We start from the raw sequence: 25,332 nt of genomic DNA on the forward strand, positions 1-25,332 counted from the left end.
GGGATCCACTGTCTACAATATGAGGTGAGACCAACAAAGGCTCGAACTTGTTTCTGTGTTGTTGGTTGTGGTATTTGTTGTATGAGTTGGATGCGTTCCTGTGTAAGCTGCCTACCCTCCTTTGACAGCAAGTGCCCTAAGTATGCCACTTGCTGTAAACAAAATTGGAGCTTACCAGGGGAAACTTTATGGCCATTTGCAGCTAGGAATTCTAGTACTAGTAGTGATGCTGCACATGCTGTGTCAGATCTGGCCGTAATGAGGATATCATCAACATATTGTAGTATGGCTGTATCCGTGGGCATTTGAACAGTATCTAGTTGTCTTTTTAATGCTTGGCTATATACGCTTGGACTCTCTGTGAAACCTTGAGGAGCTCTTGTGAATTGGAAACTTCGTCCTTGTAAGGAGAAGCCAAAAAGGTATTGACTGTCTGGGTGAATAGGTATGCTAAAGAATGCGTTTTTCAAGTCAATGACTGAAAAATGTGTTGCTTCCGCATCTATGGCTGTGAGTAGGGTGGAGATGTCTGGAACCACTGGGTGTTGTGGAACGACACATTTATTGAGCTCTCTCAAATCAACCACTAGTCTGTAGACAGGTGGTGTTCCTGGTTCCACTTTTTTATGAACTGGTAAAACAGGGGAATTGCAAATGTTAGAAGTTGTTTCCTTAATCACACCTGACTGTATTAGGTCCTGAATAATTAACATTAATGCTTGTTCAGCCTGAGGTGGAATTTTGTATTGCCTTATGCGTGGTAGTTGGGCTCCCTCTTTCAGTGTAACCTTGTGAGGTGTTATTTCCATACATCCTACTGTGGTGGAATCAGTGGCCCACAGGGTGTGTGGCAAATCTTTCAAACGCTCATCTAATTCTCTACTTGTGTAGTGGCCCTTGAAATCTCGCAGAAATAGTCTGACATCTGTAGGTGAGCAAACAATGACAGCTCCTAATTCTTTCAATGTTTTTATACCAAGCACGTTTTCTGGACATGATTTTGTCAATATAAGATCTGTAGTTGTCATGAGGGGACCAACCTGCAAGGGCAGTGGCTTTGACGTGACGTTTGTCACAGGTTGTCCCGAGAAACCCAGAGAAATACTTTTTGAACCCGAGCGAGGAGCCTCTGGGACCTCTTGATGGCTTATTGTTGTTTTACTGGCCCCAGTGTCTAGTAGAAACTTCCTATCCTCCCCAAGAAGTTGGACCTCTATAAATGGGCCTGTCTGATCTACTGGAATGGGGATTAGGGGCAGTTTGTCATCTTCTCTCTCTGGGCAACATCATGAGAAATCTGGGTAATATTCAGTGTAGGCGCTGTCTATAATATTCATTTGGGCCATTTGTGTTGTCAGTGGAACTGAAGGTGTTGAACTGTCTAGGGAACCATTCTGTTTTGGCTGATATGGGCGTGGCTGGGTCTTACCAGTAGCCAAATTGTGCTTTAAGACAGGGCAATCTTTAACGAAGTGTCCCATCTTTTTGCAATAATTACAAGTGCTTTTTATATTTGTCTGGCTACTTGGTGTCTGTTGACGCTGGGGTGCAGTTTGGGCTACTAATGCTTTCATCTTTGTGTCTTTCATGCGTTTCTTATCATTTTCTTCTTCATCCCTAATGCGATTCTGGTGATATTGTAGCATTTGTAACACCTGTGGAGGTGTATGTGCTTGCCAGGTACTTTCTACTTTTAGTACTCTGTCCTTAATGGCTGGCAAGGCGTTATCTACTAATTTGGAAACAAACCGATGCGGGTAAGCTTCACTTGTCGGCGTAAGGCCGCTATTTACCGCAAAACACTTCAAGTCTAGTGTAATAATCTCCTATGTCTTCACCGTGTTTCTGTTTGCAGGAGGAAATGGCATCCCAGTCCTCCTTTTTCACTGTTAGTAACTGTGATAGCACCTTTAAAATAGTGCCAGGAAGTGCTTTTAGTCGGTCTCCTATACCTTGACCTGCTACTCTAGTATTTTCGTCATTCTGCTACTTCCCAATCTTTTTCTCTTAGTTTGTCATATATACCTGATGGCAACAATAATTTCAGAATTGCTGTGATATCAGAAAGAGTATATGTTCCCATCATTAATACATCTCCTAATTCCTTAAAGAATCCAGCAGGATCCTTTGAGTGGGAGGGAACCATCTCTTTCATCCTTAGTAACTCAAGTTTTGTCAAGGGTACATAAATGAAGACGTGTTGTAGCGCTCCATTTGTGTCAGCTCTGGGGTGGACCTCTCTCATGGGGAACTGGCGTGTTTGAGGAAGTCTATTAGTTGATCCACACGTATTATGGGGAGATCTATATCCAGTCACTTTCTGGTATTTCTGTCTGAAATCTATAAATGTGTTGAGAAAAACTGAACTATTGTGGAGGAACATGTTAGCGCAGTCAGACAGAAAATCTTCGAGTCTTGGATCATGTTTAAAATGAGTGTCATTGAGTGTGATGAGATGTTGTACCATGTAGAGACTTGCTAATCTTTGATGTGAGCGTGGTAATGCTAGAAAAAGCTGGGCTATGAGATCATTGTCATATATCTTATATTGAGAGACCCATAGGGTCGCAGTTCTGGCTATTTCCTCCTCCTCCGGTGTAAGCGGAGGTTCCTGGTCTAACCAGTAGTCTAATGCATTGGATGTATTTTCAAATAACTCATCTGGAGATGACCGTTCAGAGTGACCTTGGAGGAATGTAGGCGGGGGTGTTCGTGAATTAGGGGCGGAAAGTGAAACTGGTACATTTCTTTCCTCTGCTTGTATGTGTTTTATGAAACAGCAAAGGAGGAACCTATACATGTGCATTTTTACAGGGTGTGATCTTCTTGTAGTCATAGCGTTAATGGCTCGTGAGTTCTCTCCAGTACGAAGAAACTCAGAGCCCGCTTGAAGAAACGTGTCAATTGCTTGTAGATGTCTTATTTCTTCCCAGGAGTCATGAAGTATTTTACTTATCTTACTTATTCGGCCCGCCTCCCCTGTGTTGCTCGGAGTCGGGTCATAGGGGCAGTCGGGAATTGTTTAACCTGGGTCTGGACCTACGGCACCCCTTTCTGGAGTGAGAGGTGGTGTGTTATGTTGTGAAAGGGGTGGCGGAGGCAGAGGGTGTTGAATGACTGGAACTTCATAGGGTGGTGGAGTATCTAAGAGAAAATTAGTAAAAGTATCCTCTGGTAGTGGGGCTGTAGGCTGTGCTGATGCAATGTTAAGGTTTTCAGGTGCAGATGGCAATACAGGATAAAAACCAGTAGAAATGGCTGATTGTTCCCTTTTATTCCTTTCACTAACTACTTCTTTCCCTATTTCTTGTAACTGTTCTTTCTTGGCCTGCTCTGACATTCTCTTACCCTTTTCAACTTTATGCAATTCCTTCTGTTGCCTCCTATGGGCTTCTTTTCTCCATAATTCTACTGAGTCACTCTGTGACTGGCGGACTCTCTTTTTCTTCCATAACTGTTCCTCTAATTTCATAATACACTCCGTATCAAAACTACCATTTTCAGGCCATCTATATCTGAGTTCTAGGTCTTTAGTATATTCTACCCATAGATCACAATAAATAAAAGGGATTGGATATACTCAACGGTGGAAAGCCTGGCCCCGATAAGTGCAGTAAGATCTTCCTGCACCAAAACAAGGGCCAGTTGGTTCTCGGGAGGGATCTAAAGAAGGAATGTAAAAAACAGGAAAGGAAATTGAGGCGCCATTATGATGATGAAAATAATTTTTTTTACAAGATGTCAATAAAAAAGTATCATTACGGAAATCGAAGGGCCAAATTGAAGGACTTCGCTGTCTAGATTAGCCAGGCAAAATAACATGCCAAAGAAATATTTGATTGTCAACACATTTTTTAACCCAGACGTTGCAGGAATAGGTGCCCCTCCTTCCAAGGAGTGATGCGAACATCTGGAATTATTTTCTGGGTAAAATCAGATTCATGATTCTTTGGGAGATACATCGGACCCCCCCCCCCCCAATATTACAAAAGCTGTCGATCGGGTACTGGTAGTTTCTTTATTCCATGTTACAATCACGATCTGGAACATATAGGTTTATTATTCCATGTCAGAATCACAATCCTGTACAGGTCGTTTTTTAGGTCGAGCGTCAGCGAAAGACCTATTGTGGCCCGTATTTGGGAATGTAGACACGAGAGGGTGCACGAGTGCAGATTTGACCTCGTGGGCGCGCACGGCGCCGTGCCCCTCTCGTGCCTCACATTCCCGTGCGCACACAGCCAGCCCCCACACCCCTGCACACACGCCACACAGGCACACGTACACACAGGCAGGCACACACACAGGTACAACACACGCAGGCACATACAAGCGCCCCCGACGCCCCCCGCTTACATACACACACAAACGCGCACACACACACACTCCCAACCCCGCTCACCGGGCACACGCAGGGCTTCCATCACTGGGGGGAGGCGGGCACTGTCAATGTGCCCCGACGCCCCCCCTCACCGGGTCTGCTATACTCTTTTTAGGGCTCGCCTGGTGTTGCAGCGGCTTCTAAGACGTGTCCCCGTCCCACAGCCTCACAGCACTCCTCAAGTACAGTGGGCGAAGACTGCAGGCGCCGCCACTGTCACGAGCCGCAGGGAACGCCAACGTGCACGCTCACGGCGTCACGCTCCTGCCCTCCCGCGTCTCTTCTGCGCTCCAGGCCGACTTTTTAAAAAAATTTTATAACGCGGTCCTCTTCCACTTTGGGGACCGCGTTTGTTTAATTAATTGTTTTGCTGTAGTATGGGCCGCTTTCGCATTTTGTATGTCTTTAATTATTTTGGAGCACGGTCCCTACTTTTAGCGGCCGCGCTTGTTTGTACTTTACAACTGAGCAGGGCCCCGCTTCAAGGAGACTGCGCCCTACTATTTAGAATGGGTGGAGGTCGAGCTGCTGCCGTCCAGTCAAGTACCTCTGTTCGCGGCCGTACCCGGCCAGCTCTTCCTCCTCACCGCCTACCAGGCCCCCGCTGCTGCCCTAGTCGCTGCTGGACTGCGCGGCCAAGAGCGTGGCCGAGAGCTGGGCATTTGAGCAGGTGGAGGAGCTCTTCAGCTGCATCCCTGAGCCCTTCCAGCGCCGCATCGTCCACTGGAATTCTCCCGCTCCAAGTGTCAAATATGCATGTTTTCCTCCTTCCAGTACCGGGGTGGTCAGGAAAGCCCACGCTGCCGGCCAGGGTCGCAGCCGGCTCAGCCCCAGCGCCTGCAGGGGCAGCAGGAGCCGCTCCGGCAACTCCCACGGGGACCACCGTAGCACCCGCAGCCAGGGACGGGCTACCCTTCTGCCGAGGCATCCGCCTGCTAGAGACGGGCTGCATGGATAATGTCCTGCAAGTCGGTGAGTGCACGCCCCGTGCCCCTTCTTGAGATCCCCCCCGCGCCCCCTCCCCCTCCCCCGAAGCTCCTGTGGCTGAGTGGATTCAGTATCCCATAAATGACTTTTGGGAAAAAAGACGTGCGCAGTGGCAGAGCTTCAAAGCCCCCCTCTCCCAAGGGATGGTGACATTGCTAGCCATTTGCTAGTAATCTGAGCTAAAGCCCATCATGGTTTTGTTGGTAAGGGCACTCCGAGCCGCTGGGGCCATGCCCAACAAAAGGCGACTCCCAAGGATAAATCAATTAATTAAATTAACCGTTTATAAAATTAAGTCATAATTAACCTTCATTTTAGCAACGGACCGAGCACAGTTCCTGCATACAGGCTCCGTCTGTTGATCGGCTGTGTATTTATCATTATATTAATAGGGATAACCGTGGCTATAAAGATCTTTTTATGCAAGAGCTAATGCATTGTAAATGCTTTTTTTTTTATTTTGGGAAAGTGGAGTTACACGGAAAACAGCTATAGATCGAGCACGCTGTCCCTAAAAAACAAAGGTAATTAATTTGTTTCTAATTCACGTGTGCATGCTTTTTTGGTTGGGAATAAAGTGACAAGCATGAGACTGCTCCATCCATTGTTCACTGTTATAATCACAGATCTGTTCTAATGAATTAAATCCTTGTTTAAAGCGCTATGTGCCCTGTAGTATAAAACGTGTTGTATTGAAACGTGCAACAAGCGTCTCAAGTCTGGCAGTTTCTATACGTTGTTTTGGGAAGGAAATGTGTATTGATCAGAACAACCATGGACAGCCTTCAGTTTCCACCTATATACATTTTATTTCACAACCTTTCTACAGACTAGTCTGACTCCGGTGTGGTTTGTGAAGTATTTTTGGATATATTTTTTTTAATTGTCAGTTTCTTTTCCACCTGTTGGTTTGTGCATATTTGCCATTGATTACATGCTTGGTTTCCATGGAAGGTAGTGGGAATAATCGATTTCATTTTCTGTGCAATATGCATCGGTTAGCCCGCTCATTTGATTCCCTGAATGGCGAGGCTTCTCTGTTTTCTCTTTGCAGTTGTATCCTGTTTGCGTAGGCCACCCCATTCTGTTTTTTTTTTACCAGTCACGTGACAACATTGCTTCTGTGGGTGTTTTTTTAATGCAGAACTTTAAATATTCGGATTTTCCATAGCTGGACATTTTGATTGCAGTGATATCTGGCCTAATTTGTTGTCTTGCTATGATCAAGGAATGCATGTAAATTAACGTCTTACCATATGTGGCGGTTAATGGTGTTGGCATACATTTTTTGCATTTTCTAAAATTGATTTGAATGTGCACGTGTGAAATGCACATGCGCTTTTGTGTACAGATATGTATGCATGAGTAAATAACATTTGAGTGTCTGAGAATAAAATATTACCATTTAGTTAGGTCACTAGTTTGATGGGCACACCACATGTTGGTGACAAGGTGTGTCGTGCCAAACCATTGGGGACAGTGACGTCACAAAAGCATATTCCACGTCATGCCGGGTACTCCCCCAGAGCCCTCCAAACTTGACAAAATAAAGCATTACTTAATGGCATGTTATTTCTATGCAAGCCCCATGCACAGGCCTCGTCTACTTGGTTGTCCAAAACGATGCGTTTTAATGTTATTGCAATGTTACCCCTTGAGCACCCCTAAATGTATGCCCTGCACATTAGCCAGCCGCTCCCCATTGAGGATAGAAACTGTGCTTGTGCAGTCAAATATTTTGATGTTGGCTGCATCTCCGTCCATGTGATCTGGCTGTTAAGCCAAGAACGATAACTTGAAATGTTGGTGGGAAACTCATCTTTACTCTGGTATCCGGCGGGATTATTGTAATGTGAGCTTTGGGTTACTTGTCGCGGGGAGGAGCATGCCAAGTTACTATTAAGTCGGGGCATGCGAGGACCTGTCGTTGGTGCCATTTTGTTTATTTTTAACCCCATCTTGTTCTTTTTGTTTTCTTTTAAGAGAGCATGAGAAAGTAGGACACGACTGTTGTGCTTATTTATATATTTAACGTGCCCTGCATTGCTTGGAGTATATACAACAGAAGAGCTTAAACGGACACACAACGGAGTTTAATTAAGATAGGGAGGGCATATTTTTACCAAGCTCTGTTGTGCCATGCAGACCACCATACCATGAGTCAGGGGAATAACGCGGGCCCCTGCTGCCACAAGTTGCCTTCTCTCCCCTTCTTACAGCAGCGTGCACCACACAACCCAGTGTTTCCCTATATTGCCAAACTGGTGCCTAAAACCCCCACCCCATGTGCAAATCACTCTTGCCCTTCATCTGTGGCTGTCGTGCCCCACAGTGCCCGGCACCGCAACTCTAGCTATCTATTGCCCTCACTCTATCTGTCTGTCTATCTATCTATCGCCCTCACTCTATCTATCTATCGCCCTCACTCTATCTATCTATCGCCCTCACTCTGTCTATCGCCCTCACTCTATCTAGCTATCTATCTATCGCCCTCACTCTATCTATCTATCGCATCACCACAGCATCACTCAAAGGCACCACAACATCACTATGTACTACCACAGCATCACTGAACGCCACAGCATCACTGAACGCCACAGCATCACTCGTCGCCAACACAGCATCAATCTGTGCAACCCTTCAACAACAAGTGGTTCAAATATGTTCTCTCAATGTTTCAAGCTTTATTACAAATGTCACAAAAATATGTCAATATTTCACTTCTGTGCATGTCGTTACAATAAAATACACAAAACATAATCTTCACAAAAGGTATGTACAACACTTTAAGCTACTGCCATTTTAAATCACAATAACTTTTATTTAAGTATTAATTATTTAAAAAAATTAAAAGCCATCGTTATTTGTAATATCAATACATCGAAGTCACGTAAATACAACACATATTGCAGTACAAATGCTATAGGTGTCACATTTGCGAAAGTTAAAACTATTGGCATTGTAAATGACAAAGCTATTAATTTAGCTGTTTTCAAAACCAACACATACATAAAAAATTTGACGTTTACAATACCAATAGCTCAAACTTTCCTAATGCGAGACCTATTGCATTGCAAATGCTTGTTTTCCATGTTACGACCAAACTATGGTAACTTCTCTCGAGGCTCCATCCTCCCATCAACTGTCCAAAACCTGGCCAACTAGAATGTGCTTACGTACGCTGACATTCCGTGACATCATTCCATTCTCTAGGCCACACTAACCCATGGTGCATCAGTTCACCCAAACCAAGAAAGGAAGCATGCAAGGCACAATGCATCTCTTGCACTGTATCCTGAGGGAGGCATCACTTACATCCTCCCTGCTCAGGGTTGAAGCCGTATCATTGATTCTTATGTTGGGGAGGATGTGTCTCTCATTGTCTCTCTTGAAGGGCGATGACCTCTCCCACGTGGTCTCTCTCTTGAAGCACATGCCTACCTCTCACTCGGTCTCTCCTGAAGAGAAGTCAGTCTTCCACATTGTGTTTTGTGAGGGGAGTGGGTCCTTCTCTCACATTGTCTCTATTGGATGGGTGTGCACATCTGTCACTTTGTTTGTCTTTTCTGGACTAAGCCTGTCGTGCTGTGCTCAACATCCGCTCCACCAATGAGTGTCTGTTGTGTGACACACACAGCAGATACTTCTCAGTATTGTATATTGCCCTCTTGCAGACTTACTTATTTGTGATTTCTTTCTTTAACAGGCCCTGTCATTGCCAGTACTGTCTATTCGTTGACAATGAAAGAAGCACAACTGCTCCATCCTATGGACAACAATGAGTCCAAGAGAAGAGACCGTGTCATTAGCTCCCCAAGTAAGCAAGCGGTGCTTTAGCCAGGATGTGAGAGTGATGGCCTTGTCCATGTGGGACACCTCTGCTCACTAGACAAGGCACTGCTTACCGATCACAGCAGTGACCACACACTCATGGAGGCACACATAAGTGTAGCCTCACTAGACAACACACTGCTTAAACCATCACAGCAGTGAACAAACACTCACGTAAGCCCTCACAAGGTGTATGTCTTCACTAGACAAGGCACTGATCACCCATTACAGCAGTGAACAAACACTCACATAGGCACTCACAAGGTGTATGTCCTCACTAGACAAAGCACTGCTTAATGACTGCAGCGTTGAAAACACACTCATGGAGGCACACATAAGGTGTATCCTCACTAAACAACACACTGCTTAAACCATCACAGCAGTGAACAAACACTCACGTAAGCACTCGCAAGGTGTATGTCCTCACTAGACAAAGCACTGCTTATTGGCTGCAGCAGTGACCACACACTCATGGAGGCACACATAAGTGTAGCCTCACTAGACAACACACTGCTTAAACCATCACAGCAGTGAACACACACTCACGTAAGCACTCACAAGGTGTATGTCTTCATTAGACAAAGCACTGCTTATTGACTGCAGCATTGAACACACATTCATGGAGGCAGACATATGGTGTATCCTCACTAGATAACACACTGCTTAAACCATCACAGCAGTGAACAAACACTCACATAGGAACTCACAAGGTGTATGTCCTCACTAGACAAAGCACTGCTTATTGACTGCAGCGTTGAAAACACATTCATGGAGGCACACATAAGGTGTATCCTCACTAGACAAGGCACTGGTCACCCATCACAGCAGTGAACAAACACGGAGGCACACACAAGGTGTATGTCCTCGCTAGACAAAGCACTGCTTATTGACTGCAGCGTTGAACACACATTCACAGAGGCAGACATAAGGTGTATCCTCACTAGACAAGGCACTGCTCACCCATCACAGCAGTGACCACACACTCACGTAGGCACAATAGACAAGACACTGCTTAACGATCACTGCAATGAACACACACTCACGGAGACGCACACAAGGTGTATGTCTTCACTACAATGTAATGGGAGCACAAGGGGGAGAGAAAGTGAAAAGGCCACCCCACACTCAAACTGTAATGTACAAAATATGGCCTAACCCACCAAAACACTTAATACTTTAGTCTTCCGGTGACAGAAATTCTGGGGGTTTGTGCAAGATTTCACAATACCCCAACACGTTTACTATGCAACTGTTTATTTCTGTACCAGTGTCCTTTCTTATGACAATGTAAACCAGCATTTGCAATGCAATAGGTCTCGCATTTATGAGAGTTTGAGCTATTGGCATTGTAAACGACAATGCCTTTTATGTATGTGTTGATTTTAAGACAGATAATTAAAAGGCATTGTCATTTACAATGCCAATAGCTTAAACTCTTGCAAATGCAAGACCTATTGCTTCGCAAACATTTTTTTAAAGTGTTAGGAGAGAGCGTGTCCAAAGCTATTTGAGAAAATAGTGATCGGTGGCTATGAATAGAGCCTACTGAGTAAAAACACATGTAGCAGGGGGTGTCGCCATGGGTTGTTACAAAATGAGATAAGGCAGGACTAAGGAGGGAATACTAAGCCTACTGACCAATAAACAGCCACAGTTTACTGTGGACAATGACAAGTCGATGAAAAATATGGGCAGAGAGTGGGCGGAGCTTCAAGTCCCTACCTGAATACAGCATGCCTTGCAGAACAGCGCATGAGCCGCCCAGACTCGACCTAAACAACCAGAAGCATCAGTCCAGAAGAAACCGGGGTGACCTACAAAAAAAGGCGTTTTCCTACAGGCGGCCTCTGCAGCGCATCAGCATTGCCACTGTTCAATTAGAAACCTGTTCATGAATTGTAAAACAAACCCTAAACATTCAAACTACACACAGGGCCCATTGTTAGCAGACTATAACAGGAAAAGCTTCAAACACTGAGCTTAGCCATTGCTCCTTGTGTTGTAGCCTTTGTGTAAAAGCAACCCCTGAACATTCTAAATAGAACCAGGGCCAAGTGCTCATTCTACATTGCATAAGGAGTTTCAAAAATGTCTGGTGAAACCACTTTCTGCTGTGCGCACTGCTATATTCACAAAAGCTAAACGTTCTAACTGCAATCAGGGTCCCTGGCCCCTGTTAGCTCTGGCTTGCTATCAGCTTCAGCATCTCTGATTCCTATAGCCAGAATGTGCTTTTGAAGCCAAACATGTTTTATGAGGAGCCCTGTTTTGTAACTGTAGAATTAAATACTTTTTCTCATACTATTAGCACAACTAAAGAATGAAAGCCTGTACTTTATTTACTGCTTTAAATAAACATTTACATGATTGAAAATGATGCAATGGTGTCATGCTCATTGCACCAAAGTAAGCATGCAATACAAAAAATACATGATGAGTAACTTGCGCTATATGTTTCTATACTGACATTGGGAGGGGGGGCGGGGGGGTCTGGTGACATTTGAGGTGCCACTCAGACCGATTATGGTGATACACAGGACCATATCACATTGATGCCTGTTTTGTGACACAGACAGACAGACAGACAGATCGATCGATCACAGGGAATAAGACAGGGGAGAGAAAATCACATACAGACAGAAATGCAGCAAGAGAGGCTCACAGGGAGGAAGCGAGAGATGAAGAGAGTAAAAGGCCCCAAGATAGAGAAAGATGAAGGGAATACATACTGACAAAACAAACAGGGAAAGCTCTGAAGCAGAGAATCTGAATCTGACAAAAAGAGATAATATGTGACCCGCTGAAACAGAAATCTTGTCCTGCAAAATGTACCAGTAGCGAAGAGACATCTAGTGACCAAACCCAGCAGCAGCGATCACAAGCCTGAGGCTGTAAAGGGAGACACGGGCAGACTCTGGAACTAATATTACGGAACTTTCTCCCAGGCAGTCACCAACCTCACCAGGCCGAAGGATGAACAGCAAGCCTGCAGTCTACACTGAGAGGCGGAAGAGAAATCCAGGAAATACCTGTGCCACCCTCAGAGTGACATCATACAGCATTCAATACCCGGGAACCTGCAACGCTTTGGCAAAACGTGCAAATCAATATGTCAGCAACAAGTCAGGCCAGTGAAGCTCTACTGAATACACTGAGAGAGGGAGGATGAGCAGAAAAAGACCGAGCGCTGAGCAAGGGGACAGGCACAGAAATGAGACCAGAATGAAACGAACCGGGCTCCCGAGGTAGGGGGGGGGGGGTTGCTGCTCCTGGGTTTTTCACTGCTCAGTGCCCAGCAGCCGGCCTGATTCCTCCTCCGCGGCGATGCCTCGCTCCTACCTCGGACGCAGTTTCCCCCTGAACTGCTGCAGCTTCACAGCATCACCACGCTGCCTGCCGAAGATCACACAATCACGCAAAACCTGCTTTACCATACAAAAAAAAACTAACCGGGCGGCCTGCTTTTACCCACAATGCCCATGACGTGTCTGGTCGGCATACTTTCAATTTTTTCTCGGGCGGAGGAGGGGCCTGCCTGCACAACCAACTTATGGAATATTTCCGCCTTTAAGAGACTTCTGCGCAGTCACGAACATTTTTTTAACAAGCCCAGATCCGCAGGGCACTTCCCCACAGGCGAGAGGCTGTTCTCGGGGCCCCGCAGAGGGCTGTGAAAGGCCCCGTAAAGGTGCTTCTCGGCCACCTATAGGCTGCAGGCGGGTCCCGGTGCGGCTGCACTGCATGCCGTCTTGTGCAGAGTGCTGAGCAGAGCTGCACTGTCAGAGGAGGGAGGGAGGGAGGAGGCGATCTCGGGACAGGGAAAGACTGAAGGGGGAGGGAGGGCGGCCGATCCAGACTGGTGGAGGGGGAGGAGAGCCACCGACCCCGGGACAGGGAGGGGAGGAGGGCTGCCGATCCCGGGACACAGAGCAAGACTGGGGAGGATGAGTTGCTGCCGATCGGGGGGGGGGGGGCAGGACAGCAAGCGAGGAGCGCATGAGCAACAGCACGTGAATGGCATGACGAAAAAAGGGGCGGGACTTAAAAAAGAGCCAGAAACGCCCACGGATCGCATCAAGATGGGGAAAATAGTAATTGACGCACCTCTCTTCCAATGGCTAGCCTCCATTTACGAAGCTAGCCAATGGAAGAGAGAGGCGGGATAAAGTTCCACACTGTTGAAGTCATAAAATCTCGGGCTCCGCCCACACTGCTTACGCAGTGTGACGCTAGGCCCGAGACCTAAAAAGGGGAAGAAGGTAAAAAAAATTCAAATACCATCAATACACCACACCATTCATCCAATGTAAAATATGTGGAGAAAGTACCTGACGGTAGAACCGGCAATGGGGTTGCTGGCTGACAATTACCAGTATACCCACTTATCATCATAGGTAACTTACTCTCTTGTAGTGGAAAAGAAAAGAGACAGAAACAAGAAAAAGACCAGACACCATACAACAGTGCTTTTTCTTCACGAAAACCAGAAAGCGTGCTGGTTATTCGTGCAATAGCAAGGCAAGGGAAACCACGCTTACTATTGTGTGTACACATACACCTAAATTACCCCAGTGAGAAATAATAAATGTGGTTCCCACCATTAAAATTAAAGAGCTAGCTGGCCACTCCTCATTTTATTCTTGGCTGCGAGCTCTCCAAATTAAAACCGGTTCACACTGAACCAATTTTTACTATAGCCAACATGTTTCGTTGCTCTATTTTATGCAACTTCTTCAGGGCCAACGAGGGGTTATCTTCTCATATTTCCACTTCAATATTTACACCACCTGGAAGTTGCGTCGTGGTAGCATACCTGTAAACCTCTCACTTAGGACGCCAGTGTCAATTGATCATGGGTCCAACAGAAAACCAACTGCAGTCTAGTCTTCCCAGCCGATTCACACCAGCGTCGTGAAATCGACCCCATGATGGTCGATTTCACGACGCTGGTGTGAATCGGCTGGGAAGACCAGACTGCAGTTGGTTTTCTGTTGGACACGTGATCAATTGACACTGGCGTCCTAAGTGAGAGGTTTACAGGTATGCTACCACGACGCAACCTCCAGGTGGTGTAAATATTGAAGTGGAAATATGAGAAGATAACCCCTCGTTGGCCCTGAAGAAGTTGCATAAAATAGAGCAACGAAACATGTTGGCTATAGTAAAAATTGGTTCAGTGTGAACCGGTTTTAATTTGGAGAGCTCGCAGCCCAGAATAAAATGAGGAGTGGCCAGCTAGCTCTTTAATTTTAATGGTGAGATCCACATTTATTATTCCTCACTGGGGTAATTTAGGTGTATGTGTACACACAATAGTAAGCGTGGTTTCCCTTGCCTTGCTATTGCACGAATAACCAGCACGCTTTCTGGTTTTCGTGAAGAAAAAGCAATGTTGTATGGTGTCTGGTCTTTTTCTTGTTTCGGTCTCTTTTCTTTTCCACTACAAGAGAGTAAGTTACCTATGATGATAAGTGGGTATACTGGTAATTGTCAGCCAGCAACCCCATTGGCGGTTCTACCGTGAGGTACTTTCTCTCTTTCTCCACATATTTTACATTGGATGAATGGTGTGGTGTATTGATGGTATTTGGCATTTTTTTTTACCTTCTTCCCCTTTTTTACATTCTCATAAGAAAGGACAGTGGGACAGAAATAAATAGTTGCATAGTAAACGTGTTGGGGGTATTGTGAAATCTTGCACAAACCCCCAGAATTTCTGTCACCGGAAGACTAAAGTATTTAGTGTTTTGGTGGGTTAGGCCATATTTTGTATGTCTTCACTAGACAAGGCACTGCGTACTGACTGTAATTCAACACACACACAGAGGCACACATTAGGTGCATGTCCTTACTAGACAAGGCACTGCCTACCAATCGTAGCAGTGACCACACACTCACACACAAGGTGTATGTCTTCGCTAGACAAGGCAGGCTTACCGATCACAAGCAGTGACCACTCTTTCACAGAGGCACACACAAGGTGTATTTCCTTACTAGACAAGGTACTGCTTGCAGATCACAGCAGTGACCACACACTCACTGAGGCAATCACAAGGTGTATGTCTTCGCTAGACAAGGCATTGCTTACCCATCACAGCAGTGACCTCACACTCATGAAGGCACACAAAAGGTATATGTCTTCGCTAGACAAGGCACTACTTACCCATCACAGCAGTGACCACACTCTCATGAAGTTATCAAAACTCAAATGAGTCGCTCCCAATACTCAGTAAAGGGACAGGATGTATTTATACTAATAACAACATAAGATTCCCTTTTCTATATCACCTAATTTACGCCTTAGAAAAATCAGAACTCTATAGACCATCAAAAACTGTAAAACATATCCACAACAAATCAGTTTGCATTAGACATATAACTATGTGCTCAATATGAATTAAAAGGCTAAAGTCGTCCTTGAGCCAGAAAGAGAGAAAGAAGCAAATACTTACTAGATCAGTAATTAACCTTAAACATTATTTCTTATTTTAAAAATTATTTATTATTTCATTTTTACAAATATTAAAAACAATTGTTACCTATATTTCACTTATCTACTTAATACATAAATTGGTAATCACAATAATAAAAAAACAGTTGACAAATTCATAACATTCTCACAATCATTTTTTAAAAAAAAGGCCAAAAAAGGACAAATCTACAGAAATAAAAGTTTCTTTGAGCTCTATCTGTCAATGCAGCGTTTCAGCGAAACAATCACATTATCATCACCTTCTTCAGGACAATTATTGATTGATTCAATTATTTTTTTAATTATTATTTTTATTAAAGAAGAAAACAGAGTAGTAACAGTTGAAAATAAAGTGGTACAGTGCATGTATACATTTACAATTCTTTTGGTTTGCAGACCAACATATTTCGTACAGAACATCTTATCTCTGATTCAATCCATTTTAATCACGATAAAACAGTAAAATTATCTAGATGTTGATAATTTGATTGTTTCACTGAAACGCGTCGACAAACTCATATTGAGCGCCGTATGCTCAAAGGAACTTTTAGTATAACATTACCGTGATGTTATACTGCCACAAACTTCTGACTTTCAGGCAGCCTTTGTCCTATTCACCTGTGCAGAACTTGTTGTGCCTCTGCAGGAAACTGGATTGTTAGACTATTGGGCCTCCATTTTTGATATAAGATGTGGCTGAACTAGAGCACAGTGAAAACAATCTTTTGCATGAACATATAACAAGGTTTCTGTGAAAAATTCTATGCTTGCCTTTTGTAGTCTGAGACAAGCAATTGCATTCCTGTAACAAAAGTGCATTTGGGATATGTAGTGTTGCACCAAAACAACCTTTAGATTAGTATATTAGCCCAAATCCATATAAAATTTAGTTCAGCAGAAATCAATTTAACGACTGAAATGCCAGGTGTAAATCTTATGTAGAGATGGGTGGGTGTTAGTTTAACACCTTGCCTGCTAAGGCAATTCCCGCTGGGTGCTGGTACTAGAGATTTCCCATTGTTCATGACAAGGTCAGCTCGTCATAAGCACAGCTCCAGTGTACTGCATGACGAGCTGACCTTGTCATTAGCATGGAAGTGGTTAAGCACAACAATCAGCTTTGAATTGCAAAACTGCCTCTAGGAGACATGGCATTCAACCAAAGTAATGCACCCCACAGAATATGTGTTAAAAGAAGATATATGTTCGAGCCATGTGGGCTGCTGAATTCATATCTGTGCATAGATCGCCGCCTAGTGTTGGGTCCGGATGATTGCACCTTGTTGTCCTGGAAGAGTCTTCGAAGTATCACGAGATAGGTGACTCCTCCCCTGGACTACAGTGCGCACGGGCATCGTCTCCATCCTCGGATTGTTTTTTCCGCCATTGGGTTTGGATGTTATTCCTCTACTCCAACTTCGGAACCAAAACTAATCTACTTTCTAAGGCCAAAAGGCCTTCTACCTCGACGGTATTGTTCTCGTTCGGTACTCCTTGACTCGATCAAACTTTCACCCTCGATCCGGTCGTCGACGTGGGCAGTTGGGCCTTTTCGACGCCACGTGGGACTGCTGTCGATGGAAAGGAGCCCGTTCAAAAGGTGCCCACAATGCCACGCCAAATTTTCGCATACTGACAAACATACAGTATGCAACAGGTGTTTATCACCAGACCACAACAAACAAAATTGCCCGGCGTGTGCCCAATTCCGTCCGAAGAAGACCATCCGGAATCGACGGGCCGCTAGGCAAGAGATGCAGTGGCAAGCACCGGAACAGGAGAATATCTTCGATGACGAACACGACCTCCCGGAAGCGGCGGACTCGGATCTAGAAATCGTCACCGTTGAGGACCAGTCGGACTCCGATGACCAGATCACGCTGGGGCAAAGAGTGAGTACTGAGCCCCCAAGCCCGCTTATCCCAAAAGACAAGGCTCCGGTCGAAGCATCGCCTAAAGGCCTTAGCCGAGATCGACAAACTCCTTCAGAGACCCCGCCTTCCGGCTCGGCTCCAAAGCCCAAAACCAAGCCTTCTGATAGACCTGGACCGAGCAACACTCTCCCCAAAAAGGTTGTCAACCCGAAAAAGGTTGTCGAACCGAAGGTCGTCGAACCGAGGAAAGTTGTCGAACCAAAGGTCGTCGAACCGAAGAAGGTTCTCGAACCAAAGAAGGTCAGCCACCCCAAAAAGGTTATCGAGCCAGAAGCTTTCGAACTGAAAAAGAGCTCCGAGCCAAAGAAGGTCGTCGATCCAAAGAGAATACTCGACCCAAAGAAAAACGTCGAGCCTAAAAAGAGTGGCGATCAACAAAAACAAGATCGCACTACAAAGCTCGTCGACACGAAAAAAAACGTCGACTCAACCAAAAACATCGAGCCGAAAAAGGTCGTCGATCATAAAAAACAAGCCCAAACACCCAAAAGTATTGAACCAAAGACTCCGGTCGATCCGAAATAGGTCGTCGATCCAAAGAAGGTCCCCGAACCAAAAAAGACTGTAAAACCAACAAAGGACATCGAACCGAAAAAGGTCTCCGACCCTAAAGCAGCAGTCGAACCGGAAAGAGCTCCACGACCGAAGGCCCTCGAGCCAAAAAGTCACGGACTAGTCACTAAGCCAAAAACATCGGCACCAAGGCCACGTTGAGAAAGAACTCTTCCATCCTGATCCAGTGAGTGAGGAACAATCTAAACTGTATATAGACCCTGAAACAGGACACGTTACAGTTTACCACCGGAAAAAGAGACCACTGGACACAGACACTCCTTCCCCTGTTCCTCCAAAGAGAAAATACTTTGAGACATCTCCCTCAGGGCCTTTCACTCCTCCTCCTTTCTTTCCTAGTATGCCTTTTGTGCCTTACTCTCCTACACATTCACAGTATGATGAGGAAGATAACATGAGGGAACATCCTCAGGGTAATTTTGATGAGCCACAGGATCCTGATGCACAGGCTGACCCATGGGATGACCAGAACGATCCATATGATCCACAGTCCATCCCAGACACCTCCACATACCCTACAAAGCCGTCGGCTACTGACGACACCATTCTTTTTAACCAATTGCTAGATAGGGCAGCAAAATACCACAATGTGGACACGCGCCAGACATATTCAAAGATCCAGCCAGAGCACGTGTACTCAATCCCAGAATTGAGAAGAAATATAAGGCACCCCCTTCACACCCTACATATATTAAATCCCAGTAGCCTCTAGACTCACTAGTGGTAGCAAACGCTCGAAAGAGAGCCAACTAACAAACAACAGGAGATGCTCCCCCTCCTGACAAAGAGTCTAAGATATTAGAAGCCTCAGGCAAAAGGGTAGCCTCACAGGCTGCAAACTCATGGAGGATTGCGAATTCACAGGCTCTATTAGCACGCTATGATAGAGCGCATTACGACCAACTTGAAGGTTTGCTGCAACATCTACCAGAACCTTTTAAAGCTAAGGCTAACAACCTCATACAGGAAGGCAAATTTATAACTAATGCTTCCATTAAATGTGCGCTTAACGCAGCTTATACAGCAGCCAGATCCATTAATACTAGTGTATTACTGCGCAGGCATGCGTGGCTACGCATCTCTGGTTGTAAGAACGAGGTGCAATCCACAATCCTCAACCAACCAGTTAACCAAGATTTCCTGTTTGGTCCTGCAGTAGACACCATCTTAGACAAAATGAAAAAAGATACGGAAACTGCTAAGTCTATGGGCGCACTTCAGTTTCAACAACATAGTGGTTCCTTTCATCGCTCCTCCTACAGAGGCTCCGCAAGAGCCAACACATCACAGACTTCCTCTACATTTAAAAGTAACACCCAGAGTACCTTTAATTAAGGCTTCAACAGAGGGGGTTATAGGGGAAACAATAACAAGGGCAGGGGACGTGGTGGCAATGACACCAGAGCCTCCACTGCCACCAAACAGTGACTTTATCACACTCCCTCCAGACCACCCGACACCGGTCGGAGGCAGAATAAAACAATTCCTACCAGTCTGGAACGCCATTACCACAGACAGGTGGGTGAGACAAATTATCCAGTATGGTTACTGCCTGGAACTCACTTCTACTCCACCCAACATACCACCCAAACATCGTCCTATGTCCAAAGAACACATCACACTGATACAAAAAGAGGTCGCGTCCATGCTAGAAAAGGGAGCCATAGAGCCAGTCCCTTCTCAACACCAAGGAACAGGAGTATATTCTCTATACTTCCTAATTCCCAAGAAAGATGGATCCCTCAGACCCATACTAGACCTCAGACCGCTAAATCAGTACATACTCTCAGAGCATTTCCATATGATTACTCTACAGCAAGTACTCCCGTTACTCCAGAAAGGCGACTTCCTTGCTACATTAGACCTCAAAGATGCATACTTTCACATACCTATACATCCAGCTCACAGAAAATACCTCAGGTTCACAATAAAAGGTCAACATTGTAAATTCAAAGTTCTCCCCTTCGGGGTAACTACAGCCCCAAGAGTTTTCACAAAATGCCTAGCGGTAGTAGCAGCACACCTCGGAAGGCAACACATCCACGTTTTTCCATACCTCGACGATTGGCTCATAAAGGCCAATTCGTACGCACAATGTGCAAGCCATACGTCTCAGACACTCCAGCTGCTGCACAGTCTGGGGTTTTCCATAAATTACCCCAAATCACATCTACAGCCCTCCCGCATACAGCAATATCTGGGAGCTACAATATATACCTCAGTAGCAAAGGCATATCCAAATCCAGCCAGGATAGCCAATATGCAGACTCTCATTCAAAAGTTTCAGGCACAACACTCTTTACCAGCTCGAGTGTTCATGCAGCTCATAGGCATGATGGCCACCTGCATATTCATTCTCCCTCATACCCGACTTCAAATGCGTCTATTGCAAGAATGCCTAGCATGGCAGTGGAACCAAGCTCAATGACAATTAAAAGACCTAGTGTTGGTGGACAGTCGCGCTTACAACTCTCTGCAGTGGTGGAACCCACAAAACCTTTCCAAGGGGCGACTGTTCCAAGAGCCGGTTCCACAAGTAGTACTAACAGCGGATGCATCACTGACAGGTTGGGGAGCCTACCTACTACAATACACAGTCCAAGGGCTCTGGACAATCAATCAAAAGACACTGCACATCAACCACTTAGAATTGCTAGCAGTATTTCTAGCACTGAAAGCTTTTCAGAAATACTTGTACAACAAGGCTGTGTTGATCCGGACGGACCACATGACAGCCATGTATTACATACAGAAGCAAGGAGAGCATATGGAGGTGGGCAATTCCAAAGAACATTTTTCTCCTAGCAGAACACCTGCCAGGGAAAGACAATCAAGTAGCAGATCTGTTAAGCAGGCACAGTCAACAGCTACACGAATGGGAGATTCACCCTCAGGTTCTCCAACCCTTCTTCCAAGAATGGGGGCATCCCGAAATAGACCTGTTTGCCACAAACGAAAACTCAAAATGCCAGTACTTTGCTGCCATGTTCCCACATCCGTTGTCACAGGGCAATGCGATATGGATGAACTGGTCAGGCAGATTTGCATACGCTTTTCCACCAGCCCCACTGATTCCGCTGGTGGCACGCAAACTATGCAAGCAGTCACTCACAATGATCCTGGTTGCTCCCACAAGGGCAAGACAACCATGGTACACAACGTTCCTAGAACTTTCAGTAGTTCCCCACCAAAGACTGCGCCTCTCACCACATCTTTTAACTCAGAACCATGGAGAAATCAGGCACCCTGATCCAAATCAGATGAACCTAGCGATCTGGCTCCTGAAGTCTTCGAGTTCGGGTACCTTAATTTGCCTCCTGATTGCATGAACATATCAAGGAGGCAAGGCGCCCAACTACACGAGCATGCTATGCAGCAAAGTGGAAAAGATGTGTAATTTATTGCAAAAATAACCAAATCAATCCATTAGATGCTTCCATCCCAAACGTAATCTGTTACCTATTGCATCTTCAAAGATGCAATCTAGCATACTCTTCCATAAGGCTACATCTTGCCACTATGGCAGCATATCTCCAAAGCAGACAACACATGTCTTTGTTTAGAGTACCCCCAATCAAAGCTTTTATGGAAGGACTTAAAAGGATCATCCATCCAAAGCACCCACCTTCACCAGTCTGGAACTTAAATATAGTACTTACCAGGCTTTTGGGACCTCCGTTTGAACCTCTACATTCATGTGAATTACAATTTCTAACTTGGAAGGTGGCATTTTTGATTGCCATTACCTCCCTCAGGAGAGTGAGTGAGCTACAGGCATTAACCGTTCAAGAGCCTTTCATGCAAATACACAACAATAAGGTAGTGCTTCGTACTAACCCTAAGTTTATGCCTAAAGTTATATCCACTTTCCATATCAATCAGTCCATAGAATTGCCAGTTTTCTTCCAAAACCCGCAGTCAGTGGCTGAGAGAGCCCTACACACACTAGATGTAAAAAGGGCTCTGCTATATTACGTTGACAAAACTAAATCATTCAGGAAAAAAAGCAACTATTCGTTGCTTTCGCACCACAACACCAGGGAAATCCCATTTCAAAATCAGGAATAGCCAGATGGATAGTTAAATGCATTCAAATATGCTACCAAAAAGCCAAACGCACTCTAACAGTTCCCCCAAAAGCACACTCAACGCGTAAAATGGGGGCATCCATGGCATTCCTAGGAAACATTCCCCTTGAAGACATATGTAAGGCAGCTACATGGTCTACCATACACACTTTCACTAAACACTACTGTGTAGATGTGCAAGCAAAGCAGCAAGCTGCCGTAGGCCAGGCTGTCCTTAAACCCTTTTTCAAACTGCTGTAGCTGGTACGGGTGACCACCGCCAGAGGAGATACTGCTATACAGTCTATGCACACATATGAATTCAGCAGCCCACATGCCTCGAACGGAATATGCTACTTACCAGTATGCATCTGTTCTTGGCATGTAGGGCTGCTGACATTCATATCGCCCACCCTCCTCCCCGGTGCCTGTAACAGCTGCAGTGCTTTTCTACATACATTTACATGGTCATCTCTTACTTTTCTATACTCCATCTTTGCCACAATGGCGAAAAACAATCTGAGGATGGAGAAGATGCCCATGCGCACTGTAGTCCAGGGGAGGAGTCACCTATCTCGTGAAACATCGAAGACTCTTCCAGGACAACAAGGTGCAATCATCCAGACCCAACACTAGGTGGCGATCTATGCACAGATATGAATGCCAGCAGCCCTACATGCCAAGAACAGATGCATACTGGTAAGTAGCATATTCCTTTCTGAACATGATGTCCTTTCCTTTAGTAGTTTCATCCACTTACAGAAATGTCCATGTTTACTGTTGGAAAACGAGGCAGTATCTGTGAGGCCTGCACAAATAACATGTCACATTTGTCCTTCACTGGGAACCAAACACCCTAGTGTAGCGCCTGACTCTCAGAGGGTAGCGTTGCAGAGCAGTCTAAGGCTTACTCACGGGAGGTGGTGTGGGCTAGTAATCGCCATTACAGGTACGCAGAATTAACACTCAATAATTGATTGTCCCGTCTGTACTTTGTTTTATAAAAGTAAGTTTACATTTATTAAACACACACACTACTTAATGCTATGCACCAATTTACAAATATACATAAGCGGTTTGAATTACTTTGTGACATTGTATAACATCAACGCTTCGTGTTGGGGGCAGTCCCCGGGACCTGACCCACCCTGGGGGCACATTTAAGCCCGGCGGCGGAGCCCCACGCGCTTCGTCTATCTCCTCAGAGTACAAAGGTCGCCTACCTTCTGGGGGGCATATCTCCGCCCCAGGGTACCGATCTGCACCATTTTTGTCTCTTCTTGCTCCTTGTGGCGCTCCCCAGCCACTTCGCCCTCCTGGTCTCAAGGAGGGTGAATTCAGCAGGGAGCTGCCTTCACTGGCTCCCTGCACCAGCCTTTCGCCTGTCTCTCTTCCTGGACCTCTCTTGTCCTTGCGCAGAGGCCCAGGCTTCTGCTCACTGGTCCTGGACTCCCTTCCTGGCACAATTCTGCATCCTGGGACAATCAGGGGTTTCTTCCTTCCAACTGCCCATGACGCCAGGCTCCAGCACCAGTCTTCCTCAGCAGACCACCCTCCAGAGAGAGCTCCTCTTCCCGTGCAAACTCTTTTAGAGAATTGGGGAGGGGGCTAGCAGGAAGTCTCAGTTTGCCCTATCACACAGCGACACATCACTTCTCTGCCCCTGCTCCCTTCTTCCTGCCCAGGCCTCTGGGTTTGTTCAAAATGTCGTCGTCCAGGGGTCTCATGCCACATGGTCTCTGAGAGCCCCTTCCCCCCCTCACTGCCTTCCCTCCAGAGCAGCCTGGTGCCTGGCACCAGGTGACAGCTGCTTAAAGATGAACCTGTAGCTCCACCCATCTTCTCTTGGAGTGGAGTTCTTCAGCCTTAGAATGCTTGTTGTGCAGGGCTGGACCTCTGAGGCTACAGCTCGGAGAGGAAGGTCATTTATTCAGCCTGACAGGGTCAGCCCCTGCCTGGCCCTGGTTATGAGCTGACTCAGTGAAATATGACATTTCTGTATGACCCAAAAGCAGTACAAATATGACTTTGGACCACATAAGTTACAGTGGACGTTAGTGCGTGCCTGGAATTTGTAGGCCCTAGGAAAGTAAAACTAACCCATGTGCTCCCCATCTTCATAGGAGAATAATGGAATAAAAACAGTAAAGCACACTGACTTTCCCTCAAATGTTTCTTCCCATTGTAGAAAGGCTATTCCATATCACCTCCCAGTTCTGCATAAGTTCTGCCACACCATTCACTTTGTAGCTGCTCCTGGGCTGGCACGCTAGCAATCTCCCCAGCGCACCCCTTACACTTGTGCATGTGCATGTACACACGTCTGCATGTAACCAGCCCGGTGCTCCTTGCTCCCAGGGGGGCACCGGTAAAATACACATGCAGTCCCTTTCATCATGAGTTCAGTTTGGGTGAGTCCCAACTTATGAGGCTCTCCCACAGTGAAAGCTCAACAAATAGGTGTTAAAAAGCGAAAAATCCGGGCGGCTCAGGTCAGAACCACCTTCCAACATTTACATAGTAAACATAAAAATGCACATGGCAAGATCTTCTGAACTTGTAAAAGGTAATGGTCCTAACCTTTTAGAAAGAATATTAGTGGTCTAAAATTGTATGTTTGTAATGTATGAAACTCGCTTCGTATAAGCCTGTAACTGCCAATAACTTGTTCTACCTGATTTTCTTTACGTCATTCTGCTATTTTATTGAGGAAAAAAGAAGAGCCAGCTTCAACTTTTATTGATCCTCTTGGTCAGGAAATTGAAGAAAGCAGTGCAGACCCTGAGGCGGGTAAGTCATAAATTGCTACACTTCTTGTGTTGGTGAATGTGCGGTTGTTTCAGGGTGACCCCTTTTTGGGTGGTCCCTCCCAGCATTTCATTTTTTTGTGACTCGCCTCCTGGAAACTTTGAGCTCTAACTTTGGGACACTAGGATCCCAGTATATGGTGCAGAAATGTACATTATTGGCATGTAAAGTTAAATGTCACCTCTGAAGTACGGCACTTGTTCTGCCATCCACTACGTGGCAGTGAAAAGTAGCTTTAGGCCTGACCTGTGTAGCTTGACTGCAGCAGCCTGAACCCTT

General features: G+C 45.6%; 1 protein-coding gene across 1 annotated transcript in view; it reads left to right on the forward strand.

Moving 5' to 3' along the window:
* Positions 1-25,332, forward strand: part of LOC144756219 (uncharacterized) — a 134,199-nt gene that overhangs the window by 87,401 nt on the left and 21,466 nt on the right. Inside the window, exons 3-4 of the mRNA XM_078645835.1 lie at positions 9,075-9,185; positions 24,964-25,035. Of these exons, the coding sequence (XP_078501961.1) occupies positions 9,075-9,185; positions 24,964-25,035 (183 nt within the window). The remainder of the gene's footprint in view (positions 1-9,074; positions 9,186-24,963; positions 25,036-25,332) is intronic.

This window comes from Lissotriton helveticus, chromosome 5_1, assembly GCF_964261635.1.
Source record: "Lissotriton helveticus chromosome 5_1, aLisHel1.1, whole genome shotgun sequence".
Taxonomy (NCBI): Eukaryota; Metazoa; Chordata; class Amphibia; order Caudata; family Salamandridae; genus Lissotriton; species Lissotriton helveticus.